This window comes from Takifugu rubripes, chromosome 4, assembly GCF_901000725.2.
Source record: "Takifugu rubripes chromosome 4, fTakRub1.2, whole genome shotgun sequence".
NCBI lineage: Eukaryota > Metazoa > Chordata > Actinopteri > Tetraodontiformes > Tetraodontidae > Takifugu > Takifugu rubripes.
Window position 1 is genome coordinate 10,082,152 of NC_042288.1, and position 15,283 is coordinate 10,097,434.

Below are 15,283 nucleotides of genomic sequence, written 5' to 3' on the forward strand. Positions count from 1 at the left end.
CTCTGACACTGGGAGCTCAAACTGCAGCCCAGTGATACAATGTACAAACTAAGGTAAAAACCTGGCAAAGAAAAACATGCCATAAGCACACGGTTCCTCGTTGTGATGATCAGTCAGTCCTTTGGTGCTGGAGCAGATCCATCAAACGATCTCCTTAATCCTTCAGTGGTGAAACCATCAATATCCCCTGTGTTGTTATGGTTTTAAGTCACCCCCTCCTGTTTCTTTGTCTCCTTCAGGACCTTTAACCTCCTGGTTCTTTCAGTGGAGGATAATGTTGGGTGCAATTAACTGGCTGATCATTGGATTGAGAATCTTCGGCTGCTGAGCTATTGATGAGCCGAACGGGAGAAGGATGACATCATCAGTGCAGACCATGGGCGAAGAAAAGGGTCTGGAGTAAACTATGTCAATACGTCGATCTACTGTATTTAAATGAGTGGTGCATTAAAGCCACTGGTTGAATCAAAGAGACATGCGTCTCCACAAACACATGCAAATGCGCTGTCGTGCACGCTCGATTGTCTTTAAGCCGCCATCAACATGGAGCAGTCACCTCTCAATATCACATGAATGAGGCAATCAGAGCAGCAGAGCACTCACGTCTGCCATCATCAGGGCCAATCAGAGGCTCAAGGCGCCTGACGAAAGAGCCAAACAAGGCGACTCTCTCCCAAACATCCTCCTCAATCCATCCATTGATTTTCTTCGTCACTGAGAGCAGCATTACATTGATGACACCGAGGAGCCACAAGCGTAAAGACACCATCAAGACTGGAATATTCCTGAAGGGAGGAACGGTTTAAAATAATTTCTTCTTGCAGCAAATTAGAAAGGATGAATAATTATTTTCCAAACAAATAATGTTCTTAGATAATAGTCTTTGATGCGTCACTCTAGCTTTTTTAGGATTTCTTTTTCTGTTGCAGAGTGAGGCATCAAAAAATGTGGCTCAATCAGCCTTTAATCAGAAGTGTGAAACCCTCCAAACCCCAAACTGAAAACATTAGATCTTATTGCCTGCAGGTCTGAGCAGACGTTGACCTGTACCGTACTGATTTAACAGTAGAGCTATAGCGGAACTGTGTTTTAGCGCCCCCTTGTGTCTAACTGAGAGACTGGACCTGAGCTCGCTCTGGAATACAATTATAAATCAAATGAGGAGTTGATATAAATATGCCAAAGGCTTCCAGTTAGAAATGAAGTCAGTTTATATAAATTGGTGTTATCGTTCTTCTTTAATGATCACCAATATTCTTTATAAATAAATATCACACATCAATCTGAATCATACAGCTCCATACACAGAACATGCCACAGTCTCCACTCTGCTGCTAAAATGGTTTCCAATAATGAGTGTACTGTACTGGCTTCGGTCAGGGTGAGGAAGTCCAGAAAAAGGCCTTGTTGTGTAATGCGCTGGCCAGTTTACGGTTGAATGGTTGATGAAATTCCCTGAGCAGGTTTCTGGTGGTTGGAAGCATGGGCCCCAGGTTCCTGTCGGCAGCTCGCCGCCTGTTCAGCATCGGCCGCTTGGTCAGCGCTGCCTCTGCCTGCTCTGACAGAGGACCTGCATGGAGGAGAACAACTTCAAGACTCTTGTTTTTCCACAATCATAATACTATTTTTCACTATTATAATAAAGTACATTACTCTATGATATGTACCAACACTGAGAAAGTCAAACACGGTCTTGATTGTCGTTTTCAGATTGGCTGCATAGTCCTCCAGGCGCAGGACTAAAATCTGATCCTGATGGAAAACTGTCAGCCAGTCCAGGATGAAGACAACGTACATCCCCAAATGCAGCCTGACCTGTACAAAAAGTGGAAAAAAAGAAACTCCGTGAACAATTTTGATGAGACCGAGTCTCATTTTTTGAAATAATTAAATTCTGGGAACTGGGAAAAATCTGAGCAATTTATAAAGCCATTATTTTTTTTAAAAATGAAATAAAATGAGTGAAATTGTTCCAGTTGCATTAACAACATATGGACTCTAGAGGGAACTATAACCACATATGAAACTAAGCATAAAATTGTTGAAGTCTTCTGTAGCCAACTAATAATAACAAATATCAGAATTATTGGAAGTAGGAAAATAGAATTATAGGAGAGTGAATTATAAAATTATCAACATTTAACATCATTACCTTTATTGTAATTTTAATTTTATTTTACAGCGACTGGTGACAGTTACTTAATTCTAAACATAAGCGTGTGTGTTTTTTTAACCAGGACCCGATCAGGTCGTGTTTTTAACTTTGTCTGAAGTTTTAAAAGGTTACCGGCATCGCGTTTGACAGGCTGGTATTGTAGACGCAGGATCGAAGCGACCTCATAGTCAAGCAGGACTGAAACAAATGGATGGATTCTAAGACCTTCAGGTGGAAGTCTTCTGCTGACTTGTTAGCCACCTTAAAATACAGGTAATCAGAATACAGCCTGGAACAGAGACAAGCAGGAGATCTGATAAGTGTACTGCAACGATGGCAAACAGATATCAGGTATTTATTCTACCTCTCGACCGGATCTCTGAGCATGATGATGATCCTGGCATCAGGCTGGATGGCGTGGATAAAATCTTGGGTAAGAAAAGGAGGTTCAGCCTCCTCGTCAGCGCTGTGAAGATAACTCCAGGCCTGGTTGTCCCACATAGTGGAAGCACTGGCTTCTCCTGTAAAAACACTGACAGGTTCAGCATAGAAGAATCGCCACACTGCTATTCAAAGCCAGCAGAATCCTGTGAGGTTCTCTCTATTTTCACAGCTTTCAGATATTTATATAAGTCCTGAAGCATGACCAGAGCATAAAGAAATAATGCAAAGAAAAAGGTGATCCAATTAAGACACCCAAAACATCAAATCCATGTTGTATGGGGGAAAAAATCCAATTTTTCACATTTAACCTTTAAGATGTTTACCATCCTTATCTGTATTGTTCTATTTAATTTTTATACAATATAATGATTTGGACCTAAATCTTCACATTTAAAGTAAAATCCCTAACTCTAGAAAGTGTACAATGTTGAGGCTGCAGAGACTACAGTTCCCATGATTCCACATGCATTCACAATTAAAGCACCTTTTTAAACGTTGATTTCACAGAGATCTTTGCAGCACAAGCCACATAGGTATTTAGTAGTATGGAATATGGAATGATTTAAAATAAAAATCGAATATTACTGGGATAATAATTTCTACTTATTAAAGCAGTTTAAATAAAAAATATTTTCCATTCTTGTAGAAAGTTATGGTGTGATTGTGCCCTGTGTGCCGCTCCAGGGACACCACACTGTGTCTCACCCTCGGCTGTGAGGTGGACAACCTGCGATCCCAATCATTTTTATTTTTTTCCACAGAAAATATAAAAGGAAACCATTTTTCCATCTTTTTCCATCCACCGTGCGCACACGCACGCACACACTCACACTCAAACGCTTTCGCAGGTGTTCACCTGTTATGAGCTGGAGCGCATGGTGGTCTCCAGAATTTCCACTGAGAGATTCCTGGATTTTGTGGGCTTCCAAGTCAAACAGATCCAGGTAATCCTCCACAGAAAAGTTTTCCCGGAAGCCATCTTTGAATCGGATATAACCTGCACCAAATTACCCCACAAGATACACCCAAACATGATCAGCCCAGGGATTTAAAAAATAAAAATAAAAATAATAAATAATAATAATAATAATAATAATAATAATAATAATAATAAATAAATAATATATATATATATATATATATATATATATATATATATATATATATATATATATATATATTTATGATGGTGACATTTGATTATTTTATTCCTGGGCTCCTTTTGATTTACCAAAACGTTTCCTGGTCCACCAGTGAGGCTCCTTCATCGTGTTGAACTTGATGTCCGGGTGCAGCAGCAGCCGGTGGAACAGGTCGGTGGTTCCACACTTTGGTTGGCCGATGATATAAAAGAAGGGCAAGCAGCGCAGGCGGAACAGGCTGCCATCCCGGGGGAGTAGGTGCTGCTGGAAGCTGCTTTTCAGGTGCTCGTAGACAGTCTTGAAACTCTTGGAGCTTAGACGGAAATGGTTCTTCCTGTAGGGGTCGCTGTTGAGGTCACCGGAGAACCTCTCCCACCAGCAAGGGCTCTTGATGCTGGGTAGGAAATGACGAGGAATCCTAGAGAACAACTGCAGGGAGAGACAAAAGGTTTAAGAAAAGAAAAGAAAAGAAAAAGAGAGATTATTACAAAATACTGTAAAACACACTAACATTTGCAGAATCATAATCCAGGGTTGTGTTTCATCCTGCAACAGCTATTTACAACTTCACATCACTTTTACTAAAATGCACACGTTGCTATTACAACTATAAAAACATGATGACTCACTGACTATTTTGTACATATTAGCACAAAATGATACTTTAGGAAATATCCACAGGCAGACACAAATACCTTTTAAATGCTATTTAAGTAACTGAGTCATTGGCATTGTAACTGACTTTATCTGACAGTGTCGGTGTTCCAGCCATAAACGTTTGTAATGATGCAGGGTGATGTGGAAAGGCTGATGAGGCCATAAAACAAACACAGCACCTTATTAGCACAGGGAGGCACATTAGGTGTCTTATTATGTGATTCACCAAACAGGTCTTTACTACGGAGCTGATTGTGAGGTGTTTTCTTATCATTATTATCATTCACGAATGGAGTTTTCTCGTTGTTATTCGGCAGGAACGATGGATCAGACGCTGCACACTTACATGGGAGTCTGCTTCAAAGACATCCTCTAGTTCAGGCGGCGTCCTCAGAGTGTATTCAAGTTTGGAGTCGATGATGTGCACCAGTGGTTTCATATCTAATACACCGTTGGGGGAAACATCTGGCGCTGCTGTTGCTAGTGGGCGGCCGAGGATGACCACAGGCCTGAACTGTTCAGGGGAGGCCGTGAACAAAAACCCCTCCTTGTCCCACATCAGCAGGTAGGACGCCATGACGATAAACATCAGTGTCAGACCCATGAGGAAGCTCATCACTTTGACCTTAGAGAGGCTCCACAGGTTGGTTGCAGAAAACAGGGGAGGCCATTTACCAGTCAGGTTCTCAGACATGATCCTGTACCTAAAATCAAAGAATGTCCTGACAGGCCTGCACTCACAGCCCTCAGCAACAGATCTGTGGACGTTGTACTGGCAGCCATGACTGCAGTCCGCCAGTGACATGCTGGTGTGAAAGCAGTGAGGACATGTAGAAGAGGAGTCCTGGAATCAGTCCATGAATACTTCTCATGTGAGGTTACGCAATCGGATCAGTCCATTCATCAGTTAAGCGTTCACTGGTCAGCGTTTGTCTTCATCTCTGAGAGCCTTCCCTCTTCTTCAGCCGGGCCGCCTGAGAAATCAGAAACACTTGTTAAAACACACCATACTTGGCCTTTTGTGTGACTTTAGGATTTTCCTTCACTGACTATTTTAGTCTTCTATAAAAATAAAAAAAAAGTAGCACAGTACTCGATTATATACTTGAAGGCTCTGAGACGTGATTGTGTGAATCTGAAGGTGTATATATAGCATGTGTATAGAATGTCACTTAGTCATTTAGGCCCATGGGGTGAGCAGAAAATGTGTGGTCTCCTCGAAAGAATCCCCTACTTTATAATAAAAGCACGTGCAACCGTCCCACCGTGAAACCTTTAAGGCCAGAATAATAGTTAGCCTATAATTCCAAAGTGAAAACATATGATTATCGGACGTGAGCTGAAAACCCGCCGAGAGTTTGGTTTTGCTGACCTGAAATTATTATTTGTAACATCAAAGTTTTCCAGGTATTGACACAGGTGGACACGGGCTGCGAGAACGGCTTTGTTTTCTTTTCCCTCCACACGAATAAGAGCGCAGCAACGCTGGTTCCCCCCCGCCAGCCTCCATTATGAGCCAGACACCAAGCACGACACCGAGTTAATAACTTGGTTTACTTAATACTGCAGAGGCTGATCATATCATTTTATCTTAAGTTGCTTCCCAGGAACATCTGTGTTACTTGTTACAAAAAGAAAGAACACTCACTCTGTGGCTGCGTGAGTCCAGACGGATTGTCGGGCCTAGACGGCGATATCTGCAGCCCTTCACACATAGACACTAGGGTTTAATTATTTTCTGTAAAGTTTTGCCGTGCTTCTGCACGTCCTCACTTCTACAAATCCTGGTAAATCTTGCTCTCCCTGTTGTTCTTGTTCTAAAATGTTCAGGGTGTTTTTTTTGTACGAAAGCTTCATTTGTAGCTTAAAGTGGAAAGCAAAAAGAGAAACTTGGAAATAGCAGTGAAGAGGACAGTTTTCTCTGGTCTGAGGATTGATCTGTGCTGGGAATAAACAGGAGGGACGGAGGAGGAACCTCATCACAATTCTGGGGACTGATGGTTAAAAGAAATTGTGCAACAGAATTAAAAACCTGTTTCAATCAAGATAAAATGTTGCACACACCAGCATCTAATGTGGATAAATTGTCTAAATCTTATCCAGAGGAAATTTATACTCAGGAGGTTTTGCAGAAACTAGAAATGATGTAACTTCCTCGTTCACTGTTCTGGTAAAAAGCACTGGTCTAAGACTAAATGAGATGGGCAGAGGGCCATGGAATTTTAAGAGCAAAGCTTCTCCCAAACGATGAGCACCAAGTATTTGTTTTCTCCTATGATGACTTAAGATGAGCGTTGGCAAGGAAGTCTTTCCTGATCAGAACGCACATGTGGCCTGTTTGTGGGTTTAAATGATGCGACTTTACACACAAGCATTAGACTCATTATTTAAGATTATTTTCACACCAATTATGCACAGTTGAGCTGACAACATATGGAAAATGTGCATAGTGTCTTTAGCATTTAGCCTCTCCACTTTGTGTCTTTACAAAGGTGCTACAAATGACGGGTGGGTAAAATACATAATTCGAACCGTGATAACAACACTGGGCTGTGGGAAAGGTCGGGCCATCGTATCAATAGCTGGCGGCTGCTGAAGAACTGCGGAGCTCATTATTTTTAATTAGCCCAGCTGTGATGCCATAGCTGTGCGTAACACTGGGAACTCAACCTTTTGCACTAGTCGTAAATAAAACAACTCTGCCGTTTTGGTTTAGTCACACGACTAGAAAGCAAACAATGTATTTGTTGTGACATTTTGAAGTATAGTTGTTCATTTTAACGATCTTCTTGTCTCCTGCAGCCTTTAATTTATGGCTCTTTATTCAGCCTCCACAACAGAATGATGCCAATCAGCTGCCGCTGCCACCACCAATGCTTCATCACCCCTCTCCAAAACAAAATGCCTCATGCAGATGTGCAGCTCTGTTTACCGCCAACATGCCAAAGGTGCGGATGATGAACTGTGGACATGAGGTTAGACAAACAGAACAAGGAGTCCCAGCAGCCATCGTTGCAGACGCTTTTTAAACATGTTTTAATCATGTCTCCCTGTTTACAACTTTGAAAAAACATCTTGACCTTGTACAGCACACTCTACGAGTGGAACTTGGCCAAATCCCAGTTCTGGAAAACGGGAGACAGCAATTCCACAAAAGGAAATAGAGCAGCCGCTCTACTGGTGGGGAAGTCTTCAAAAGATGGATGGGATATCAAGAACTACAGCCCTCTCTGCATGGAGGGGGAAATCAAAAGTCAGTAAACTGAAGGACAAAACACAGATTACTCCCTGTTGGGGGGGGGGGTTGCGCGGAGGTCAGGATTTTCTTGTGTGCAATATTTCACAATCAGTTTTACAAGTGAAACGTTGACAGGAAGTTTTACAGACTGTGCGGCATGGGCTCCATCCATCTCCTGAGGCTGGGAGAAGGCCTCCCCTTCCCTCTCACTCCACATCGGAATAGCATTGTTGGAAGCTGCTTCCCCTGGCAGGAGTCAAACTCCCTAATCTGTTGAAGAACAGCGCACATAGAGACTATACGGAACAGATACAGCTAAGAAAGTTTAACCACAGCTTCACCACACTGTTCCTCTCCCCCGGGTCACTGGGGTCCACAAGTGGATCAGGACCTCCATGTGGATGCATTTTTAATACGGTAATAACAGAATGCTGTTTACTTTAGCAGCACTTTAGCACTTATGTGTAATTATTAACACACAAGAACCATGTGAAGGGTGAAATTATGTATAAATTCAACATAACTTGGAGGAGAGGGTAGGCTTCATCCTGCTTATGAGATACACAGGTGAGAAAATGCTTTGCTCTAATCACAACATGTTTTGTCATTAGCCAATGTGTCATTAGCCTGCACCAGCCTGTTGCAGCCTGCACCAGTGCGCCTGCCTGAGCTAGTTTATTTTCTAGAATCCTCTATTCTTTGTTGACGTAGAGGCTTTTAGAAGCTCAAATGACAAAGAGAGCGTGTTTGTCACCACAGCATTGATTGTTCCAGATATCCAGGGAAGGATATACTGTGGTGTCTCTCTGCAGCCCAATCCTCAGAAAACAGCTTGGGTTTTGGACAGCCCCAACATAAACCCCTCTAATGCGTGCTCCCTCTGCTGATGCCCTTTTTGTCATGGTTCCAAACTCTATTTCAAACTTTGGTGGGAGGGCTTTGAGAGGGGCGGGATCTGCTCTCCCGCAGGGTTTGTGCCAATGTAAATCTATTGCTTCATTTAAACTGTAATCTCAAACTTACTTGTTTGGAATAGCCTTTCTGAAGGCCTGAAACACACTGTTCGTATGACTGTGGCTCATTTTTATCATTTTCTCATGTAATTACTATTATTATTGTTGTTGTTGTTGTTGTGTTTATCTTAACTCATAAGCTTTCTGGGGTAAAGCTAAAGGGCTTTGACCATGAAGCAACCTACAGTGTTATGTGACCTTGTATTATTCCTGCCTATATATGGTATATGGACCATTCTACTGCTACTAGTTAACAAGTACAGTTATCAGTAAGTTTAGCAACCTCCTTTAAAGGAAGAGAGGACGCTGGAACACCTGTTCCCCTGACATGAAGATGGAACAATGTTGTTTTGAGTGTAAATCACAATCTGTGGGGAAGTGAGCTGCTCGGCAAAACAAGTTCTGCGCTCTCCAACTACCTTTTTTCTCATATTCTCTCTGCTAAAGGCTGAAATAACAACCTTGAGTGAGCATTGTATTTCACGGTGGTGGAAATGATAAATAGTGGCAGGAATTAAGTGTTTGGTAGCTATGGTAACAGGATTAGACACATATTAGTACAAGAAAATACAAAGAATACATGAACATGCTGACCTTTGGTAAGTTTGAACTTTTCACAGTTGGATTCATGTTAAATGTTGAAATAATGATGCATATTCTTTGAATCAGGTGTAAAAAGAGCACAGAGCAGCAGGCGCTTCTTAATTGTCTGCTGATTCATAAACGCAGCCTGCAAAGAGTGAGCTCCTTCCCCCGATCTTGTTATTTAAAAGAAGTTCAGACTTTTCTTCAGCACCTGAAATCACCCAAAGCATAAAATACAAATGAGTCACACAGACTCGCGCGCGCACGCACGCACGCACGCACGCACGCACACACACACACACACACACACACACACACACACACACTGCACTTATTTTAAAAATGGAAGGAATAATTCTGCTTTAAAGCTTCTGTAATTAAGGTGCAATATTTGTTTTGTGATTATGTGTTATGAGCCGTGACTTCACTGGCTGATCAGGTATTTATTTCTTTAGAAAAATGTTTGTGTAAGCTGTTGACTCAGACTGGCTCAAGTTATATCTGCAGCGTGCCTTTTTTAACATGGAAAACCAAAGAAATTGTATAACATGTCTAAAATATCACTGACTGTCCCATTTCCTTCATTTCATTTCCTTTAGAATGTACGATGACTGAAATGGTTTAGTGGAACAGAAAATGAAGGAAGGTGAATGGATAAAAACTCCAACATCGTTATATATTTTTGGCGATGTGATGGAGCCGGACAGCTCCAGCGCGATGATGAAGGTGCTATAAACAAAGGTAAAAGTCCAATTTGAATGTACCTTTCCCATGCAATCCTTCAACAATGAACATTGTCCTTATGCATGAAAAAAAAACCCAAAACATCTATTTCTTAAAATAGAAACTGTCTAAACTGGAGCCAGAATATTTATGCATCACACAGTCCTCCCACATTCCTGATGTGCTCTGTTTGAGCAGTCCTCCTGGACCCCCACATTCAAGTCTAAACAATATGATATTGTACAACCCTTCAGTCGACCTCTCCCTGCTCATATTTGTCCGATTACCTAAGCCTTCTAACATAGGTCCCTGCCAAAAGAAGCAGGGCTCTGACCTCCCAGCAACCCTCACAATCTCAGAGGGCAGCCTAGAACATCCATACAGTCGGCCAACACAAAGCAGCGGTTGGCCGGTGCTCCGGTACTGTAAACCAACTAGGTTTTCCAATCACTGTCCAATTACAGGCAAAACACATCAGTGTTTTAGATGCTGCACTGACCATCCACAGCAGCGGGTTTGTCCAAAGGTCAACTTCCTGCAGACCTTTGCTCCATGTCCAGTGGAGCTGTGCAACCTTGAAATGTCAAACAGAAGCAGCGAGCGCATGTCGACTGATATCTCACCACACTTGAAACCAAACCTCTAAGTAAAGTGCTGGGGGTGGATCGATTGAAACGGTGGGTGTTCAGTCCAATTTATTGGTGTGGCTGCAAATATTCCGTCAAATATTATGAGGTTTTTCTTTGAATAACTAATTTTGGTGAGTATTTCTGACAGAACATGTCAGAACTTTCGCGTCACAAACCTAAAATATCGAGAGTTGACTGGATAAATAATTCCCCATAAAATCCCAAACCAAACTAAATCCCTGTCTTACCTCGCTCACACTGGAGCTGAGCCGAGGTCCGCGTGCCTTCTGTGCGGCTGCTCGCGAGCCATGTCGTCTGAATCAGCCGTAATGACAGGTGTCCGCGCGACGCGACGCGTGAAATATTGTGACGTCAGTGTGGCCCCGGGTCATGTTGGTGGACGCCTGCTGCGCGTCTGCGGCGAAAACGCGTCTGGAGTCTCCATCGCAATGAAGCTCCCCCCTGGGCGCAGCTCGGAGCCAAGTGCGGGAGGGGAGAGGGAGGGAGAGGAAGAGGAGGAAAGAGAGAAAGGGAGAGAGAGAGGAGGAGAGATAGAAGGAGAGAGAAGATAGAGGGAGGGAGAGAGAGAATAAAGAGGGGGAGAGAGGAGAGAGGGAGGGAGAGAGAAGAGGAGAGAGGGAGGGAGAGAGAAGAGGAGAGAGAGAAAGGGAGAGAGGAGGGGAGATAGAGGGAGGGATAGAGAGAAGAGAGAGGGAGGGAGAGAGAAGAGAGAGGGAGGGAGAGAGAGGAGAGAGGGAGGGAGAGAGAAGAGGAGAGAGGGAGGGAGAGAGAAGAGGAGAGAAAGAAAGGGAGAGAGGAGGGGAGATAGAGGGAGAGAGAAGAGAGAGGGAGGGAGAGAGAGAATAAAGAGGGGGAGAGAGGAGAGAGGGAGGGAGAGAGAAGAGGAGAGAGGGAGGGAGAGAGAAGAGGAGAGAAAGAAAGGGAGAGAGGAGGGGAGATAGAGGGAGAGAGAAGAGAGAGGGAGGGAGGGATAGAGAGAAGAGAGAGGGAGGGAGAGAGAAGAGAGAGGGAGGGAGGGAGAGAGGAGGAAAGAGAGAAAGGGAGAGAGGAGGAGAGATAGAGGGAGAGAGAAGAGAGAGGGAGGGAGAGAGGAGAAGAGATCGAGGGAGAGAGGGCGAGAGGGGTGGGAGGGGGCAGAAGGAGGAGGAGGAGGAGGAGGAGGAGGAGGTGCGCTTGTGGAGGAGCCGACAGAAACCAACATTCAGTGATTAGAGCATAAAAATTGGGTGGATGTTTTTGTTGACTTCTGCCATTAAATGGCCAAACAGCAGCTTAATGCCGCCACGGCCGATCTCTTCTGCCACCGTTCAGGCAGCCAGAGGGACACACGACCTCTCACGTGACTCTTTGGCCACCTGTAACTGACTGAAATGTATCGTCTCATTGATCTGAGTCTTGTTTTGTTGGTTTTCTTTTCTGCACGCGTCAGCAGAATCTGGATCCCACATGTGGACAAACAACAGAACTTTTCCGCTAACCTGTGTTTTCAACCCAAACTTAGCTTAAAAAGTGCCGGCTGATGGCAAACACATGTTGTGTGGCAGGAAGTCTTTGGGTTTCCAGAGGAGAGGCTTTATAGGCTCTTACAGGGTTGCAGCTTGGCCTGCCAGCTGTGCATGAACATGTGGGAGTTGGGAGTCCTTCAAGTATACAACGCAACATTAATAGACCTGCTGTAAGACGGCAGATATCAAACACACGCTTGTGTCCATTAGCAGAGCTCTCTGCAATGTTCTGTTTATTCAACGTTTGATATTCGGTTCACTGTAAATGGAAAGAAAATGATTTGCATCATGAAACAACAGAATTTTTTTTTTTTAGAATAAGTAATTATGTTTATTTTGTATGATATCTCTTCATTCGTCACTGATTCTGTCTCCCGCAGAAATGTGAAATAAAAACATGCATGAATAAGCAGGGGGAAAGAAACCTAATAAATAGGAGAAATTGTTCAAGGGTATTGGTGATATTTTCCTCTGGAGCTCCCGCTGGCTGCGGCGCCGGAGAGGAGAGATGGTTCATTCCTGACAGGTGAAAGAAGTGGCCCCTGAGGAAGCGGCGCTGCTCTGTGGAGATAATAAGAATAAACGGCCCCCGGCTCTAATTGCCGTTAATTCCCCTTCAACTGTACGTGATTCGCTCCCATTTCCCACCAGCGCAGGAGCTGCCTTATGACCGTTGCGTGAGCTCCTGGAACAAACTGGACAAACGTCTTTGCTAGTGCATTTCTTCACACTGAGTGATGATGTCATCACTCTTCCAGCTATGATGTGCTGCCAGGTTTTTCCATACAGAATCGATGCTTTATGGAGACCTGGTGTGCAAAGAAAAGGTTTTCGGGGTCGCCTGAACCACGATTCTCTTCAACTTAATAAAACATCCACATTTACAGATGCCACCTTTGACCTCATTGGGACGATCCTCGTCATTATGACTAATATCTGCTTCCATTGCGAAAGATGCATTTCGCCAATTGCCTGTTTCCCCGCGAGGACTTTGAGAGCAGAATGTTCTGATCGTTTCGGATCGTAATGATTTCCAATCACTTTCTGCATCTTACAGGACTCCAACAGCTGAAACGAGGATTAATGTCTTAGCCTGGCTGAAGACGTCCAACAGCGGAGTTCATTATGCTGCCGTGATTTCACACTGTAACCACTGGAAGATAATGTTCTTTAATGAGTGTGTGTGTGTGTGTGTGTGTGTGTGTGTGTGTGTGTGTCTGTGTCTGTGTCTGTGTCTGTGTCTGTGTCTGTGTCTGTGTCTGTGTCTGTGTGTGTGTGTGTGTGTGTGTCTGTGTCTGTGTCTGTGTGTGTGTGTGTGTGTTTCCTCACAGCACTGCGGTCTTTGACTCAGAGACAGACAGTAATTATCAGCTCTGTGAACTCTCCCATGTTGTTGGTGCGGCTGAACTGACATCAGATTAATGAAAGAGCACATCTGACAAACTGCTGCTGCTGCTGCTGCTGCGTTCAGGGACAACAGGCGTGATGCATCAGTATCGGAGCCCATGTCAGCACCCGGGCTCTCCGGATTTCCTGTTTCTGTATCTTTATCTCTGAAGTTGAGCACCTGAGTGATGATGAGAAAGACACTCGGGTTAAAATATGCCTGGATATGCACTGTGATTACTCATTTCCTGGAGCACAAAGCTTTTCCAATGGAAAATCTGTTTCCATCAAGGACTTGACTCCTGCGTCAGGGTTCTAGTGTGGGCAAGATTTGTGGATTAGGATAAAACATAAAACAGCTTACAGATTCATCCATGACATCACTCATACGCTGCCATATCATTTCCAGACTTCCTTTAAAGAAACCGTCGAAAATCAAAAAAAAATCCACGAGCAGAGAATTTATCCAGATATTCCTTTAAAGGAAGATTAGGCATGAAGTCTTCATAAAAGCATGATTGCTTTTGCAGCCGAAGCTTTTCTAAGTCATTTAGTGAGAAGGCTCTTAATTTGAAATATACTTTCCAATTTAGTAGTGTGGTTACAAGGATCATGGTCTGGAGGCCAACAGGGGAGCAGCTTTCTGATGCCGGCCTAATCAAAGGCTTTTTTACCTTCAGCTGGAGTGAGCAGGAACCAGAAGAGGAGGGGCTGAAATTGGACTATTTAAGCTATTTGGGCTATTTCACCTTTGTGGTTTGGCAAGTTCCTAACCTCTGAGGACTCTCCGGACACACACACACAAGCTGCTGCCCCTCCCATCAACATTGTTAATGATAAAACGACAAAAATCTCAATGAGCAATGAGTCCATACGTATCGGTGGACGAGCGTGACGACCTACAGGGTCCGTGGACATGCCATACCAGGAGATCCTGAGCTCTGCTGCACTTATTCAACACTCCTACACACCCTGGGAACGATAAGTGCTGTGGAAAACGGCTGGTGCAGGAATTTACTCCCCTTTATTGCTGTATGCAACGCAAAAATACCGACATTAAAGAACTTTCAATTTATAGATCTGACCTTGACTCCCCTCATACTCTGATATAAATTTGATGCAGGCTGTATCTTTATCTAGACCTTGACGACGATCCCCCTCAGATATCTGCCAAAATTATTCATCATATTTTCAGAGGAGTTGCCTCAAGCTAAAATAAGTGGCCCTTATGCTGGATTTTTCAAGGTATTGATCAGAACAGTCAAGAAAGTTGGGTTATTTGCCTGGGGGAAAGGAAATATTTCCCACAGCTGGATGGTCCAGCAAACCGTTCTAATTGGAAGGGTTGCAGTTTATATATGGTTATTACTGGTCATTACTTGTATATCTTGTTTTTTGGAGGTCCGATTTTGTGAACCTCAAAAGTGAATCGATGGGAAGCAGAGATAAAAAATACAGAGATACTAAAGCAGCACCTCAAGCAGATAGATGTGACAGCAGTGTGGGGAAAGATCCATCTAATTGTCTGATGCCTGTCAGTCCTGTAAACATCAAACTAGTGTCAGGAGAAAATTAGCAGCCAGGCAGCTCTGCTCCTGTTTCACCCAGCAGACATAAACCCTCTGCAGAAAGAAGCTGCTCAGTTATCCAGTGAATCAGCGTCAAGGCGCTGGAAACACGACAGTTTTGAAATGAACTGTTACTGATTAGGATGGGAAGACCTCCTTTCCTCATTTATCCTGTCCTCATCTGTCTTGTCCTGTCCTCTTCTCCTCAGGTCACCTA

The 15,283-nt window shown here is 43.6% G+C and overlaps 1 protein-coding gene across 2 annotated transcripts; it reads right to left on the reverse strand.

Annotated features, from left to right (window-relative positions):
* Positions 1 to 1,215: 1,215 nt before the first annotated feature.
* On the reverse strand, positions 1,216 to 11,124 carry LOC101062081 (carbohydrate sulfotransferase 15-like). Of its 2 annotated transcripts, none has more exons than XM_003963966.3 (8): positions 10,835 to 11,115; positions 4,745 to 5,372; positions 3,831 to 4,170; positions 3,456 to 3,596; positions 2,520 to 2,676; positions 2,288 to 2,444; positions 1,668 to 1,815; positions 1,216 to 1,570 (listed from the first exon to the last, which is right to left on the reverse strand). In XM_003963966.3, the coding sequence occupies exons 2-8, from the start codon at positions 5,201 to 5,203 to the stop codon at positions 1,377 to 1,379; spliced, it is 1,596 nt and encodes a 531-aa protein (XP_003964015.2). In that variant the 5' UTR covers positions 5,204 to 5,372; positions 10,835 to 11,115; the 3' UTR covers positions 1,216 to 1,376. The 2 variants fall into 2 exon arrangements, with proteins under 2 accessions (XP_003964015.2, XP_011601523.2); XM_011603221.2 differs by having other exon boundaries at positions 1,393 to 1,570; positions 1,672 to 1,815; positions 10,835 to 11,124.
* Between the last annotated feature and the right edge of the window lie 4,159 nt (positions 11,125 to 15,283).